Genomic DNA, 16,849 nt, shown 5'->3' on the forward strand with positions numbered 1-16,849 from the left:
GTGAGGAAAAATATTTTTAGAAGCCGGACCCTGAGATTCCCCACAGAGCCTCCTCCAGAGTCACAGAGCCTCCTCCTCCTCCTCCTCCTCCTCCTCCAGAGTTTCCAGTTCAAAAACGGACGCTCCTGTCGTCGATTAAAGAAGTTCCCTCGTGTACAAACACAGTCCAGTCTCTCTCTCTCTCTCTCTCTCTCTCTCTCTCTCTCTCTCTCTCTCTCTCTCTCTCTCTCTACCACAAACAAACACAGGCATTCCCCTGCTGTTCCCACTCTAAACACACAGCTTCCCCCCTCCTCCTTAATCACACCACGCCCTGACACGAGCAACACACACACACACACACACACACACACACACACACACACACTATAGAACCACCCCAGACGATTGTTTGTTAACGTGTGATTTGATACTGGGGGGTCTTTGTCTGTGATTTGGTGCACGTCTCTCTCCCTCTCTCCCTCTCCTCTCTCTCCCTCTCTCTCTCTCTCTCTCTCTCTCTCTCTCCTCTCTCCCTCTCTCTCTCTCCCTCTCTCCCTCTCCCTCTCTCCCCTCTCTCTCCCTCTCTCTCTCTCCCTCTCTCCCTCTCTCTCTCTCCTCTCTCTCTCTCTCTCCTCTCTCCCTCTCTCTCCCTCTCTCCTCTCTCTCCTCTCTCCCTCCTCTCTCTCTCCCTCCCTCTCCCTCTCCTCTCTCCTCTCTCTCCTCTCCCTCTCTCCCTCTCTCTCCTCTCTCCCTCTCTCCCTCTCTCTCTCTCTCTCTCTCTCTCTCCCTCTCCCTCTCCCTCTCCCTCTCTCTCCTCTCTCTCTCTCTCTCTCTCTCCCTCCTCTCTCTCTCTCTCTCTCTCTCTCTCTCTCTCTCTTTGTCACTAAATCACTGTCTTTTTCAGCCTTTTTGAATACCCTTCTTCCTTCCTTTCTTCCTTCCTTCCTTCCCCCCTTCATTCCCCCCTTCCTGGAAGAAACCACTGATCTCACATGACTTGACTTGATGAAAGCAGCACCGTAGAATGCTCCCTTTCGGCCAATCCGTTCATCTTAGCTCAGTGATTGATACTCAGAGATGGAGGAAGGGATGAAGGAAGGAAAAAAGAAAGGATGCAAGTATTCACAGACAGATCTACTGTAGGTTAGGACCCCCACCCCCCCCTCCCCCTCCCCTGTGTTGTTGCTGTTGACTTTTTAACCTTTGACCTCTGCGGGGTCTCATCTGCCCTCTCCTCAGGTCAACATGATCCCTGGGTTGGTGGAAGCCTTCTCTGAGGTGGGCGGGCTCTGTCGCTTTCAGACACTCAGACGCTCAGCAGGTGAGTGTACAGGTGTGTGTGTGTGTGTGTGTGTGTGTGTGTGTGTGTGTGTGTGTGTGTTATATCGCGTCAGGTGACATCGTCAAATTCTTTGAGCGTTTGGTTGGGTCTGTCTGGAGTGCGACATGGGTGGGGTTTGCACTTTTGGGGAGAGTTCCATGGGTTCCATGGTGCCAGGCAAACTCAATCAAGCACAGGAAAGTGTTTGAGATGAGGTGATGAGGTAAGCTGTAGTGTGTCGGTGGCTCAGGTCAAATCTCGGCTTGTATTGGCAGATGCTATACTAGTCCTGAAGTTCATTTGGAACTTTACTTTATTCGACAGTTTTAAAACCAAGTGTACTGAATACAAAAACATCAATGTACCTGTCATGAATATAATCATCTCCTGGATATTGGACATTAACATCAATATCTACTGGATATTACACATTAACTTCAACATCAACTGGTGGTTAATTTTTAGAGTTTGATGTCACTGAATTGCTATTTAATACTTATAGTTTTTATGAGCCACCCTCTAGGTAAGTAGGGATACTTAAAAGAAGACAATCTTAGGTTACATATAGATTCACTGGTTGATTGAGCCGGTAGCTAAAATGAATAAGGTTTGGTCTCTCTCACTCCTCCTCCCCCCTTCATCTCTCTCTCCTTCGTATCTGAAGGTTACACACACACACACACACACACACACACACACACACACACACACACAGGGATGGGGTGGGTGAGGGCATACTGATCAAAGAGTCTAACGCAAGAGACACACACACACACACACACCCTTCACCACTGGCGGACTCAGGGGGGGGGGGGGCAAGGGGGGGCGACCGCCCCTCCTGGTGCCCCCACGGTTGAAAAACGTCTCGCTTAAGTGCCCTTTTGAGTGGCAAAATGCCCTTTTGAGTGGCGAAAATTAGAGGATGTGCCCTAATGGTGCCCCTCCAATGGTCTAAATTTGACCATGTGCACTGATGGGGTCCCATGTTAAAGTGCCCGTAAGTGGCAGTAAGTGCCCTTTTTTTCTTTTCGCCCCTGCCCTTCAAACAGCCTGAGTTCGCCACTGCCCTTCACTCTTGCTTATACAAACTATACAACCAAACAGTATGTTCTCTCCAATAAGAGGCATCAGAAAAGATCATTATTATTGCCAGCGTTGGGGCCACTTATTTTCATTTTCACTGAATAATGACAACAGGCAGGTAATTACTGACTCTCACCACTCTCTCTCTCTCTCCTCTCCCTCTCCTCTCCCTCTCCTCTCCTCTCTCTCTCTCTCTCTCCCTCTCCTCTCCCTCTGCCTAGTCTCTTCAACCCTCTCCTCACCCTCTTTCTCCCTCTCCTCTCCCTCTCCTCTCTCCCTCTCCTCTCTCTCTCTCTCTCTCTCTCTCCCTCAGCCTAGTCTCTTCAACACTCTCCCTCTCCCTCTCCTCTCTCCTCTCTCTCTCCCTCTCCTCTCCCTCTCCTCTCTCCTCTCTCTCCCTCTCCTCTCTCTCCCTCTCCTCTCCCTCTCCTCTCTCTCCCTCTCCTCTCCCTCTGCCTAGTCTCAACCCTCTCCTCTCCCTCTCCTCTCCCCTCCTCTCCCCTCCTCTCCCTCTCCTCTCCCTCTCCTCTCCTCTCCCCTCCTCTCCCTCTCCTCTCCCTCAGCCTAGTCTCTTCAACCCTCTCCTCTCCCTCTCCTCCCCCTCCTCTCTCTCTCTCTCCCTCTCCTCTCCCTCTCCTCTCCCCCTCCTCTCCTCTCCCTCTCCTCTCCCTCTCCTCTCTCTCTCTCTCTCTCTCTCTCTCTCTCTCTCTCCCTCTCCTCTCCTTCTCCTCTCTCTCTCCCTCTCCTCTCCCTCTGCCTAGTCTCTTCAACCCTCTCCTCTCTCTCTCTCTCCCTCTCCCTCTCCCTCTCCTCTCCCTCTCCTCTCCTCTCCCTCTCCTCTCCCTCTCCTCTCCCCCTCCTCTCCTCTCTTCTACCCTCTGTCTCCCTCCTCTTCTCCTCAGCGGGACACATTGTCCCCCTGCCTCTACAACAATATTGTCTTTCCTCTTGGCCAGCCTCCCACACAAATGTTGACACTGGTGCAGTCCCCCTGTGCTCTACGTCCTGATTCAGACAGAGGATTGTGTGTGTGTGTGTGTGTGTGTGTGTGTGTGTGTGTCTGTGTGTGTGTGTCCTCCTACCCCCCTTACCTTTAAAGGGAGCGGGGTGTTTCCTGATTCAGGAAACACACTGTTGAGTTTGAGTTTGGTTTCCTGATGGTCCGACGCTTTGTCTCCGCTTCCTGTCTGTGTCCAGAGTCAGCTGAGGCCACCGAGTCCATCGGGGAGGGGTTGGGATCACGTCCCGGGACGGATAGGTCATCTTAACACACACACACACACACACACACACACTCACACGCGGTGCCACGTTTCCACCGGTTGGGAATTTCATTAGCAGCACAGTGCCAGTGAATGACATCTCACTCTCACTCTCTGTCGATATGCAGCGCAGCGCAGGCAGGGGATTGACCCATCTCATGGAAGGATAGAGACACACACACGCACACAAACACACACACACACACACACACACACACACACACACTGCCCCCTCCTCCACACCATCATCAACATCAGGCCGGGAGAGATTCTTAATAGGATTTCACGCCATTAGTATGGTTGAAGCGTATTTTTGGATTCGTCGGTGTGTCTCTTTTTCACATCATGTCAATGATCACATCATGTTCTCCCTTCAGAGTCGGAATTACCCATAAATCCATCTGCCTGCGGACCGTCGCTCGCCCGGCTGCCCGGAGACGCCCCCGCCTCGGCTCGAGGACATTGGTACATTGGTCGATCAACTTTTCACGCCATTATTATTTCTATTCCTAACATTGAGCTTCCCATCTCAGTCAATAGTTCTGCGTCTGGTTCTCAAGTCACCTTGTCTCACAGCTCAGGTCGTTGTTTCTTCTTCTTCCCACCCTATAGGACCCCGGGCTTGGTTGCCATGGTGAACGTGTACGTCCTGGTCACCTCGGTAACGCCGCTCACCGCTTTCCTGCACCACACTGGCCTGGTCCAGATGGGCCAAGGACACGAGAGCGGCCGCGTCGCCCAGGTAACCAGAGTGCTCCGAGCTAATCCGCATCTGGCGTTCACCACGACCCGTGGCTTCTCTGGCGCCACACATGCTGCTTTGACTGCCGGGTTTGCCAGTGTCGCCCCCCCCCCCCCCCTCCCCCTTGCAAAAAGAGGTTTCCAACCTCAAGGGTCTTACCTAGATAAATTGGCTGCATTTACTGCATTTGCTCAGCCTCAATATCAAGCCGGCCTCAATCAGATACGGATCGGGTCTGTGTCATTTCGACTGCGGTCTAAGCAACCTTCAAATGTGCGCAATATTTTGCAGACCTCTAAACATACTTGGGAAAGCAATGGCTTTATATTCTAATATTTATGCCTGAAGGTCTATGTTTTTTTGCACAGTGTTTGAGTTTGGGGATGCTGCGGATGCTTGCACTCTATTCATACTCTTCAGTTCCAGCACCTCAGCAAAGTCTGATGAGCGATGGTATTTCCACTATTATAATATAATGTATATAAAAGGGATTATAATTTCTGTCCCGGCTGTCTGTTTACTTTCATTTTCGATGTACGCATGCGGGTCGCATCCTGGTCGTTACAAATGTTACCAGTGTAAGCACAGGTATCAGATATGGGTCATTTGAAAAGGTTAGCAGGCATTAAAAAAAATTGTTTGAAGGCACCAAATCGGAAGTAGGCATTACGACTCGCGGTTCAATATAATTAAATGTAATATACTGTAATTAATGACTAATTACTTAAATATTTGAATCTGAAATCACTCTAAAAACTCATCTGTGCTTGATTGAGTTGGCCCCAATTGCCACAGTGGAATCCAGATGGGATCGTCCCAAATGTATTTCACGTGTTTCGCGCGTACAACATCACCTGTCTCTGTCTTGGGACGCCACACACAGATCTAGGATCAGCTTCCCCCTCCTCCATCCAGGTCTTAACCACAAGGTGAACATAACCGGTCTGGCTGTGGGTAGAGCCGGCGTCTAGCGGTCACAAGGTCAACGGTTCCATCCCTCCTGTCCATCTGTCGAGGTGACCTTGGGCAAGACACTGAACCCCAAATTGCTCTCAAAGAGCGGCCAGTGCATTGCATGGTAGCTTGCCGCCATCGGTGTGTGAATGTGTGTGTGAATGGGTGAATGAGAGGCCGTTAAGGCTATAAGTGCAATCCATTTACCATTTAATCAAACTGACCCGAGAACAGAGCTTTAGAACGTCATTCTACAGCAGGTGATGATAGAATGACCGGATAAAGACACTTATCTGTTATTAAAGGCTAGAGGCTCTATTCAGGCGAAGTAGTCCTTGCATCCCGAGGACGCTATCGTCATATGTATTTATAGACGTATATACATGCTCCTTTACAAGAACAGGTTTTCTCCCTCATTGTATCCTGTTTAATGAGACTGTAGAACATGGCGGTACACAGGCAGCCTCAAGGGCCACTTAGCAAAATGTTGTGAATACCATTTTACTTCGCTCTCCCTAGCAGGAAGCATAATCTGATGGAATCCTCCCAAGCCTGTGTCAGTGTATCCTATTCGTATGAATGTACTTGCACAAAACATAGGCTGCATTTACACCGCAGGTCGAAGTGACACAATTCCGTTTTTTTGCTCATGTTTTTTCTCATAATAATAATAATAATTTATTAAATTTATATAGTGCTTTTCCAAGGCTCAAAGACGCTGACAATATATGATACACATGGGGACATACAAAAACAACAAGTAACAACAACAAGTAACATGGAACACAGAGTCAGCGAACGGGGAGGGGGGGTGGTGTAGAGTCCGGTGTTGATGTTGCTGGGAGCCTCGATGGATGTGGCGGCGGCAGCGGAGAATGCCTGCCTTGGTGGCAGCAGCAGCAGTGAGGCGATGGTTGTGGTTCAGTGAGTGTAGGTGAGACGAGAGAAGGGCAGGGGGAGGTGGGGGGCAGGTGAGATGGCCGGGAGTCCAGGGCAAAACGACAGGCGGTGCCGCCGTTGCCGTTGTCGTCAGTATTGCCAGCCTGGGACCGAACCCGCGCGGCCGGCCAGCCTAGCCGTGCCATGCCAGCGACCAAATCGCGCAGCAGTGAGTGAAGGCTGGGAGGGACCGACACTCACTTGCGGAGATGGCAACCCCCGAGCCGGGGAGGGAGCGGTGGCTACCTCCCGGGACGAGGGTAGTAGCACGGCACGGCCAGGCCAGCGATGTCTGAGAGCGGCGCGCAGCGGGTCGGTCGGCAACACAGAGCCGGGGGACAGGGACGGTGAGGCGGTGAGTACTGCAGTCCGGTAGTGAAGGCGGTGAGTACTGCAGTCCGGTAGTGAAGGCGGTGAGTATTGCAGTCCGGTAGTGAAGGCGGTGAGTACTGCAGTCCGGTAGTGATGGCGGGGGGGAAGGCAGCGGAGGTCGGCGGGACAGGATACAAAAAGGATAGGACAGGATACAAAAAGACAGGATACAAAAAGACAGGATACAAAAAGACAGGACAGGACCGGGAAACAGAAGCCTCATGTGCCTGTCTGGCCCGGCTGTCTGTGTACTTTTGTTTTTGAGGTACGCCTGCGGGTCGCATGCTGGTCATTACAAATGTTACCAGTGTAAGCACAGGTATCAGATATGGGTCATTTGAAAACGTAAGTGTAAGCAGGCGTTCAAAAAAATCGTTTAAAGGCACCAAATCGGAACTAGGCATTACGACCATCGAAAAACAAAAGTAAACAGACAGCCGGGACTTGCAAACGAGACAGAAATGATAATCCCTTTTATATATATTATAACAGTGAAAATACCATCGCTCATCCGCTATAAGACTTTGCTGAGGGGCTGGAACTGAAGAGTATCACTAGAGTCCAAAATAACAGCATCCGCACACTCAAACACTGTGCAAAAAAACATTGTTTATTGTGAGCTTTCGGTCATAGACCTTCTTCAGACATACTGTATATATTATAATATAAAGCCATTGCTTTCCGAAGTATGTTTAGAGGTCTGCAAAATATTGTGCACATTTTAAGGCGGAGAAGAAAGAGCACTTCACTGTTGAAGTGAGTGAAACTCAATCAAAATGCGAAGACCGTCGTATTTTCAATGACGTGCAAATCAGAATTGAGCGTTATATGCGACCTGCCTGCTTAGACCGCAGTCGTAATGACACATATCAGATTCGTATCTGATTCAGGCCGGCTTGATATTGAGGCCTGAATCCGATCTGAGAATATCAGATTCAATGTGCTTTTTTACTGCTTACACCTACATGTTACATATCCCATCTGTGCCACATGAAAAAAAATGTGAGCGAAAAATCTTGAGTGTCACTTCGACCTGCCGTGTAAAGCCGGCCTAAGTGTGGTGAAAAACAGGGCATAATATACTGTACTATAGTATATGATACAGTACATACCCCAGTGTATACAACAATGACTCACATATTCCTAGTTGCGTTCAACGATCAAAGAAGAGGTATTAAAATATAAAGAAATGAAAGAGTCTGTAACTTCTCTGTCTCCATCTCTCTCTCTCTCTCTCTCTCTCTCTCTCTCTCTCTCTCTCTCTGTCTCTCTCTCTCTCTCTCTCCCTCTCCCTCTCTCTCTCTGTCTATTTGCTCTCTCATTTTCTGTTGAGAGCATTTTTCTATGCGAGCGATGCGACCGTGGCGCTGAGCTCTTGTTGTTGCTGTTCGTTGATGTTTATGCTGCATATTTTCTCCATGTGACGCTGATGATGTCTTACAGCTGTGTTCTGGAGCCTTCCGCGGTGAAGTGCGTCTCGAGCATGTCGATACTAAATTATCCTGAAAGAGCTTTTCACACATGCACACGTACGGACACACACACACGCACACACACACACACACACACACACACACACACACACAAACACAGTCAGGCACACACACACACACACACACACACACACACAGACAGACAGACAGACAGACAGACAGACAGACAGACAGACAGACACACACACACACACACACACACACTTTGCATGTGTGACGTATGAAGACTTAATAGAGGCCAGGGAACATCATGTATGTGCTGCCTTGGCTACAGAACATCAGTACCAACCCTGTGATCTCATGACGCAGGGTTAAAGGTTAAAGGTTCAAAGGTCAGCCGTGGGAAGACAATATGCAGAGAATGCTTCTATTTGCATCTGATTACTTACACACACACCCATTTACACACGCACGCACATGCAGGCACACACACACACACACACACACACACACACACACACACACATCTGATTACATCTGACCTGCATCTGATTACTTATACACACACGCATTTACACACGCACACACGCATGCATTTACACACACACGCACGTGCACACACACACACACACACATACACACACACACACACACACACCAAAACTGCTGCTCTGTCGTTTTGCACCGCCACGACATAAAACCATAAACATATGCTTCTCTGTCGCAGAGGGGGAAAAATACTTTTCCCTCTGTTCTACCAGTCCTCCCCGACATGCCAGAAGTTTCTCTGCGCCTCCCCTGCCCAGTCACCAGACGGGCCACGGTACTGCCAAGTCACCCCGCCGCCCCGCCCCAACATCCTGGTCCAGCCGCTAGCCCTGTTGTGGTCTCTGGAGACATTAAGACGTGTTTTTCTTCTAAAGGGCTCGGCTGTATTAATAGCCTTCGCTCAGTGGCTCTGAGTGTGTGCTGTGTGGTAAACTGTCCGAACACGCCACATTCTTTGGATTTGAGGGACTTGAATGATCTGATTCCCAACCTCCCCCCCCACCACCCTGGTCCCATGTGTGGATTATCCCGATGTCTAATGTGATTTGGTCTAATGGAATCTTATCTAACACGATTACACCCATCAGATGGTGTGTATGTGATGAGGAGTTGGGAGTTTGGGACGTTTTTTCTGTCAGGAAAAAAAGCAGTCGGCTAGGTGCAGTGTCTATCGCCCCCTGTTGGCTAAAAGTGTCAAGTGACAGTATTTTCAGCGTCTCTTTGTATAATGTTGGCTGAACAGTTTGACTCGGATTTCTATGGCTTTCGTTTGTCCTCTCTCATCACGCAGTTCCTCCTCTGTGACCCGACGGTCACTAAGGGAAAATTACATTTCAGTGTATTTGCTTCCGTTTACAATTTTAATTTGTAGTTCTGCTCACTCACGTTTTCATTGATGGTGAAATTACCATGTAAATATCACTACAAGTCCACAATATTGACAGAATACTTACTTGTATTACTTGCTGTCTATTTTATCCCTTCTCCTTCAAGCTCATGGAAAGTAAGATGAGAGGTCGAGAGGCAACAATGAAAAGATCATTATGATTGTCAGTTTGTTGTTGGGGCCACTTATTTTCATTATCCCAGAATAATGACAACAGGCTTTTACGTAATTACTGACTCTCCTTTCCTCTCCTCTCTCTCTCTCTCCCTCTCTCCCTCTCTCTCTCTCTCTCTCTCTCTCTCTCCCTCCCTCTCTCTCTCTCTCTCTCTCCCACCCTCCCTCTCGCTCTCTCCCACCCTCCCTCTCTCCCTCTCTCCCTCCCTTCCTCTCCCACCCTCCCTCTCCCACCCTCCCTCCCTCCCTCCCTCCCTCCCTCCCTCTCTCTCTCTCACCCTCCCTCCCTCCCTCCCTCTCCCAGCTCAAGACCTTCCTTCTGAAGCAGCTGGGTTCTGACGCATCCCATGAGGCCCTGGGCCATGTGAAGGAGGTCATAGGTCAGGTGCTCCGGGCTGCAGCAGCGTCGACCAATGAGGAGCCAGGCCCTCAGCACAGGTAATGTAGCTCGTCGCTAGTAAAAAGGCTTTAGAACATTTTGGATCTCTTTGTAACTGTGATACAATACTCTACGGCTGTGGCGCAGGAGGTAGAGCTGCCGTCTAATGATCACAAGGTTGGCAGATCGGCGGTTCGAGCCCCGACTGGCCACATGTCGAAGTGTCCTTGGGCAAGATACTGAACCCCAAATTTCTCCCAATGAGCTGGCCGGCGCCTTGCATGGCAGCTTGCCGCCATTGGTGTGTGAATGTGTGTGTGAATGGGTGAATGAAAGGCCGCTGTAAAGCGCTTTGGATAAAGGCGCTATATAAGTGCAGTCCATTTACCATTTACTCATCATCATAAAACAGTTCATCACAGAAATAGATTTTGGGGAAGTTGAGTGTAAAATGTATGGTATCATTGTAAACAACGACATACAATGATATTGGGGACGGCCGTGGCTCAGGAGGTATAGCCGGCGTCTAACGATCGCAGGTTCGGCGGTTCAATCCCCGGCTGGCCACGTGTCGAGGTGTCCTTGGGCAAGACACGTAACCCCCAAATTGTTCCCCAATGAGCGGGCCGGGGTGCCTTGCATGGTAGCTTGCCGCCATCGCTGTGTGAATGGGTGAATGAGAGGCCGTTGTAAAGCGCTATAAATAAGTGCAGTCCATTTCCATTTGTCTCATGTCCATATCTGCTGCAGATGCCTGTTGTGTTTCCAGCTGATGACGTTCACTCTGCAATTCAGCGGCTCACTCGTGCCTGTCGTAGTCAAGGTAAGAGTGCGTCGTCACGGCACACACACCGCAGGTTTCTACAAGTGTTTCCGACTACAGTCACTAGGTGGCGCTATACACCGAGTGTTTTCACTCAATCCGTCAAGTCGATCAGCAACAAACTTCTATCGAAGAGAGAGGCCATGTCTAAACTTCTACTACATACTGCCTACTGTTTACTGGAAGGTATATACTTACATACTCAACACACTATATAGTATTTAGAGCTTACTGTTTAGTCAATTGTATTCAGTAAGCGACACATTTCAACATCGACACCTCATTCAAACTGAGAAACCATCATCATGAGCTCAACCTCTAAAGGGGCTGATCCCCGTCTCCTTCTTCCTTTAGCCACCGAGGTTATGATGATGATGAACGTTTTTTCACTCCTTAGAAAGCACTCACATAGTCGTAGTTTATCAAAAAAGAATATAATGTATTAAACTAAACAAACTCGGGTTAACTTTTCCTCGTGCCATACGTCATGTACCTTGTGTGATAAATCCTGTGCGATAAGTCCAATGCGGTATGTTGTGCAGTTGGAAACATTACGAGCTCCACCATAACCGACCAAACGCACACTTCGATCACCTATATAAAGACATCCCACAAGGTGCATAGAATCACTCACAGCAATTATATCAGGTAGGTGACCAACCCCCACATCCCCAAAATACACAATACAAAATCAAAAAAGGTAAATAAAACATTACATAAACATATTTCATCATATTCAACACTAAATAAACACAAAATATCTCATAATAGATTTTCTTACTCAAACTCAAAAGCCTTAATATGGCTCCCAACAACCTCGTTGTTCATGGTAATCGGTTCAATTTCGCTACTGCCCACCTCCCTGACCTGCCCCATTGCATTGTGGGACTAACAGCGGAAAGGACTTCCTGAAAAGTGTGCAGTGAATTCATACGACTGTACAAGGAAATAAAGGCGAATCTAGTCTGACATCCTGGTATTTTATGTATGCTCAATTTCAGTACATTTTGCATAGTGCAAAACATTCTAACCTTGCACAGGAAACACCTGCTAGATAGGTCACAGTATCAACCTTCGGACATGGCCCGAGGCTATTTTTGATGTTGCAATAAATATTGGATGCATATAAATAGATTCCAGATTCAGCCTCTCAGCACACACACACACACACACACACACACACACACACACACACACACACACACACACACACACACACACAGGCACACACACACACACAACCACCCAAACCCATGTACCCACCTACGCACACACACACACACACACACACACACACACACACACACACACACACACACATACACAGACACACACTCACACACCCACCCAAACCCATGTACCCACCTACTCAAACACCCACACACACACACCACACATACACACACACACACATACACATACACACACACACACACACACACACACACACACACACTACCCAAACACACAGCTGAGTCATAAAGTCAGTCACGGTAATAGACCCGATCACCCTAAACCGCCCCCCCCCCTTCAACTCCTTGAATTAGTTTGACCCAGAGATCCCCTCAGTAAGAATTCCAGACATGGTCTCCATTGGTTCCACTGCGGTCTCCTCTGGCCCTTATAAACGTGACGTTGACATCTCTGTGCTTTATGACCATCCCGTATATACTATTATTCATTAGATATAATATCACCTATATTTCTTTTTCGGGTTTCAAATTATTCGTTTTTTTCTATGTAGTCGATCACATCCTTCCTCTTTCCCCCTCCTCTCTCAGCCATGTTCTCTGCATTTACGTTTCTAATATAATAATACCACCCAGGCCTCAGATCAACTCACCGCAGACAGAAAGGATTCACTCAGGTTGAAAATCCATCCCTCCAGGCTCCCTACAGCAAAAGGAGAACTCACACCTCCACTAGAGGGCGACGTCTACTCACTCCCAGGCTACTAACCCCCCGGCTGCTCTGCTCAAAGTCTGTCCCTTTCATCTCTCTCTTCTCTTCTATCCCCGTCTCTCTCTCTCTCTCTCTGTCACTTTCTCTCTCTCTCTTTCTCTCTCTCTCTCTTTCTCTCTCTCTCTCTTTCTCTTTCTCTATCCCCGTCTCTCTCTCTCTTTCTATCCCCATCTCTCTCTCTCTCTATCGCTGTCTCTCTCTCTCTCTTTGTCACTCTCTCTCTCTCTCTGTCTCTCTCTGTCTCTCTCTCTGTCTCTCTCTCTGTCTCTCTCTTTCTCTCTCTCTCTCTCTCTGTCACTCTCTCTCTCTCTCTGTCTCTCTCTATCCCTGTCTCTTTCTCTCTGTCTCTCTCTGTCTCTCTCTCTCTGTCTCTCTCTCTCTCTCTCACTCTCTCAGGCCCAGGTCCACCTGCACTTCGACGGGCTCAGTGACCCGGGGTTGGAGGGACAGATCGCCAAAGAGTTCATCCTGGAGGACACACTCCACTTCCTGTTACCGGAGCGCGCCGGAGGGGCGGGACCGGAGGCCCCCTCGCCCACGGAGACCGCCGCGCAGGAGAGGGTAGGACAGCCCACCGCCTTTTAACCCTTTATGGAGCTCGCTCAAAGTGTGTATTGGCGTGTTCCTGGGTCGACTAGCGAGACGCGCGCGGTGCCACATCGTCGTCATCATCTTCATCATCATCATCATCGTCGGCCGCGTAGCCAGATATCAGATCGCCGCGTTGTACGGTGCGGTGTTAGCTAATAGGTTAAACACCTATCCAGGTGTTGTGAGATCTAGTAGGTAGCTGTCATGTCGACAAACCCAGGAACACACGGCACCTTTAGTCTGTCTGATGTCGCCGTGTTTGAGAGACATGGTTGTCTGAAATCTGAAATGCTTTTTCCCAAGCTTGTAAGTTATGAAAGGTTTATAATAGGATAATAATAGCTATCATGTGCCTATAAGCAGCACTCGAGTTGAGGGGGGATGAGGGGGGATGGCATCCCCCCTGAAATAAAAACGTTCAAAATCATCCCCCTTCTAAAACTGCCATCCCCCCTTTCCATCCCTTATATCATTTTATCAGTGAACGTGGTATTACTGCTATTTCAACATTTTAGTTTTGCGCATATTGAGTAAAATACTGTGGGCGAGGGGGCACGCACACATGCAATGACACTTTTACCAAGTGACTGACACTGAAGTCACTGACGCTGTGGCAATGCTAAAATTGTCCCCATATGATAAAATCCACCATCCCCCCTGACTTTCTTTTACAACTTGAGTACTGCCTATAAGGACGATGTTGAACCCCCCCCGTGCTTCTCTCTCCCGTCAGGACGGTGGCTGTGAGAGGACAAACGGTCTCTGTCTGCCAGAGGATGAGATCCTCTTCCTGCTCCAGTTTGCGGGTCAACTGAGGACAACAACAGGGCCGTTTGAACTGGTAAACATCTATTTAACCCTAACGCCAAATGAAAGAAAAAAACACATTATTTTATTAAACAGAGAAGGCCCCGGGACCTAATCGAATCCATGATGCTGAGCGGTGGAGAGCGTCCCAGATTTGTTTATCCGGAATGTCGGCATTCCCAGAAGCATGTCGGCATTCCCAGAAGCTGAGTGTTGTGTGTCCCTGTGGGCAGCTCTATCCCACAGCCTCTCTGGAAGGCGGGCCGATCCCGTCTCCGGCGTTCCCTGGAGGAGGAGAGGATTCGGGGAACGCGTCTCGCCTTGCCACGTTGCTGGACGCGGTCAGCTCCTACTACGGAGAGAACCAGACGTACAGGTGACCTAACACGCACTCACACACACACACACACACACACACACACACACACACATGCATATGCATATGACCACGCACACACACACACACACACACACACACACACACACACACACACCTGGCTTTATCCCCAGTGGTTTGGTTGAAGTTCCAGAGTTTTTGGAGCAGTAAGACCAAACAAATGAACAGACCTATAATAAGCCTCAAGATGAGGAGGGGAGGGAAGGGGAGAGGAGAAGAGGGGAGGGGAGGGGAGAGGAGAGGAGAGGTGGGGAGGGGAGGGGAGAGGAGAAGAGAAGAGGGGAGATGAGAGGAGAGGAGGGGAGCGGAGGGAAGGGGAGAGGGGAGGGGAGGGAAGGGGGGGAAGGGGAGAGGGGAGGGGAGGGAAGGGAAGGGGAGGGAAGGGGAGAGGGGAGGGGAGGGAAGGGAAGGGAAGGGGAGGGAAGGGGAGGGGAGGGAAGGGAAGGGAAGGGGAGGGAAGGGAAGGGGAGGGAAGGGGAAGGGAAGAGGAGAGGAGAGGAGAGGAGAGGAGAGGAGAGGAGAGGAGAGGAGAGGAGAGGAGAGGAGAGGGGAGGGGAGGGGAGGGGAGGGGAGGAGTTGGCTCTATTTAATCCTGTTTCAGGTACCAAAACATCCCGAGCCTCTAATGTTCTCTCCACGAATCGGTATGAAGATCACTTAACGCGTGTTGGGTGGTGTATCAATAGAAGTGAAGGCATGTGATAAATCACCCAAATTACATTTCAGAGTAAACCACACCTTTAAGGCTCTGCTGTCTTGTCTCCAGCTGGGTCCTGGCCCAGGCCCTGTCTACACAGACTGGAACTGAACCCGGGGGGAAGGGGGGAATTCTCCTCTCTCTCTCTTCTCTCCTATCTCCTATCTCTGGTTGTGTGGCTGAGCCAGGCCCCCTCTAGGCTCCATCTCCCCCCCCAGGCCCCTGGCACAGAGCAGCCTGCTGGCACCCACCACCTCCTCCTCATTACACGCCTCCCCCCCAGTACGGAGCACACTGGCTGGCAGTTAACCAGAGGGATGGAGGGGGTAGAAGGATGGATGGAAGGAGGGAGGGAGGGAGGGATGGCGGTGAAGGGTGGAGAGTAAAGAGTAATGTAATGTGTATGTAGTAAAGAGGAGGTAGAGGAATGGTTTTGGGTGGGCTGGTTTGGAAGAGGAGTTGTTGTTGTTGTTGTATATCTCTAGGGTTAAACCTGGAGACAGACTAGATGGCAATAGTTATAAAAAGACAAATAAGACAAGAAATAACAAGAGTAGTGCCCTGAGGTAGCAGGGGGTGTCCTGGTTTCATAAAGGTTCGATATAAATCAATATTTCCCGTGCTCCGTTCTGCTGCGCCAGCTTGTATGATCTCATATCGGGTCATAAAGACCCACAAAGGGAGTTCACAACCCAGTCTGCAAATCATGACATTCCTGGGGGATGTCTGTTTCTGCAGACCATAATATAATAATAATTTTAAAAAAGGCTAGGTTTAGATAATAATAATAATAATAATAATAATACATTTATTTTATAAGGCGCCTTTCATGGCACTCAAGGTCGCCGTACAACACAGTTACAAAAATACAGTCAAACAGTTAAAAAATGACAATCAAACAATTACAAATTACAATATAAAAAGCAGCAGCAGCAGGGCATTCAATAGTCGGGAGGGTGGCTCAGAGATAAGCCTGCCTGAAGAGGTGTGTTTTGATGTGTGTTTTGAATGGGTTTATGGTGTCAATGTTCCTAATGTCGGGGGGGAGGGAGTTCCAGAGGCGAGGGGCAGAGCGGCTGAAAGCTCTTGCCCCCATGGTGGACAGACGGGCAGGGGGGACAGTGAGGTTGATGGCGGAGGCTGACCTGAGGGACCGGGTGGGAATGTTGAGGTGGAGGAGGTCGGACAGGTAAGGGGGGGCGAGGTTGTGGATGGCTTTGAATGTGTGGAGGAGGATTTTGTAGTCAATGCGTAGTTTAATGGGAAGCCAATGGAGTTGTTGTAGAACGGGGGTGATGTGACTGATGACAGGGGTTCTGGTGATTATACGGGCAGCAGCATTCTGGACTAGTTGGAGCTTATGGAGGAGTTTGTGTGGGAGACCAAAGAGAAGGGAGTTGCAGTAGTCTAAGCGGGAGGTGACTAGAGAGTGGACCAGGATAGCAGCGCTGTTGGGAGTGAGTGACGGGCGGAGGCGGTTGATATTTCGAAGGTGA

General features: G+C 49.4%; 1 protein-coding gene across 1 annotated transcript in view; it reads left to right on the forward strand.

Moving 5' to 3' along the window:
* The window catches only part of cped1 (cadherin-like and PC-esterase domain containing 1), a gene marked incomplete at both ends in the record, with an annotated part of 95,557 nt that overhangs the window by 24,956 nt on the left and 53,752 nt on the right, over positions 1–16,849 (forward strand). The window contains 8 exons of the mRNA XM_080538232.1: positions 1,222–1,303; positions 4,026–4,113; positions 4,261–4,390; positions 10,002–10,135; positions 10,827–10,899; positions 13,258–13,422; positions 14,186–14,293; positions 14,493–14,635. Of these exons, the coding sequence (XP_080394358.1) occupies positions 1,222–1,303; positions 4,026–4,113; positions 4,261–4,390; positions 10,002–10,135; positions 10,827–10,899; positions 13,258–13,422; positions 14,186–14,293; positions 14,493–14,635 (923 nt within the window). The remainder of the gene's footprint in view (positions 1–1,221; positions 1,304–4,025; positions 4,114–4,260; positions 4,391–10,001; positions 10,136–10,826; positions 10,900–13,257; positions 13,423–14,185; positions 14,294–14,492; positions 14,636–16,849) is intronic.

Source organism: Nansenia antarctica (assembly GCF_963989245.1).
Source record: "Nansenia antarctica genome assembly, chromosome: 8".
Taxonomy (NCBI): domain Eukaryota; kingdom Metazoa; phylum Chordata; class Actinopteri; order Argentiniformes; family Microstomatidae; genus Nansenia; species Nansenia antarctica.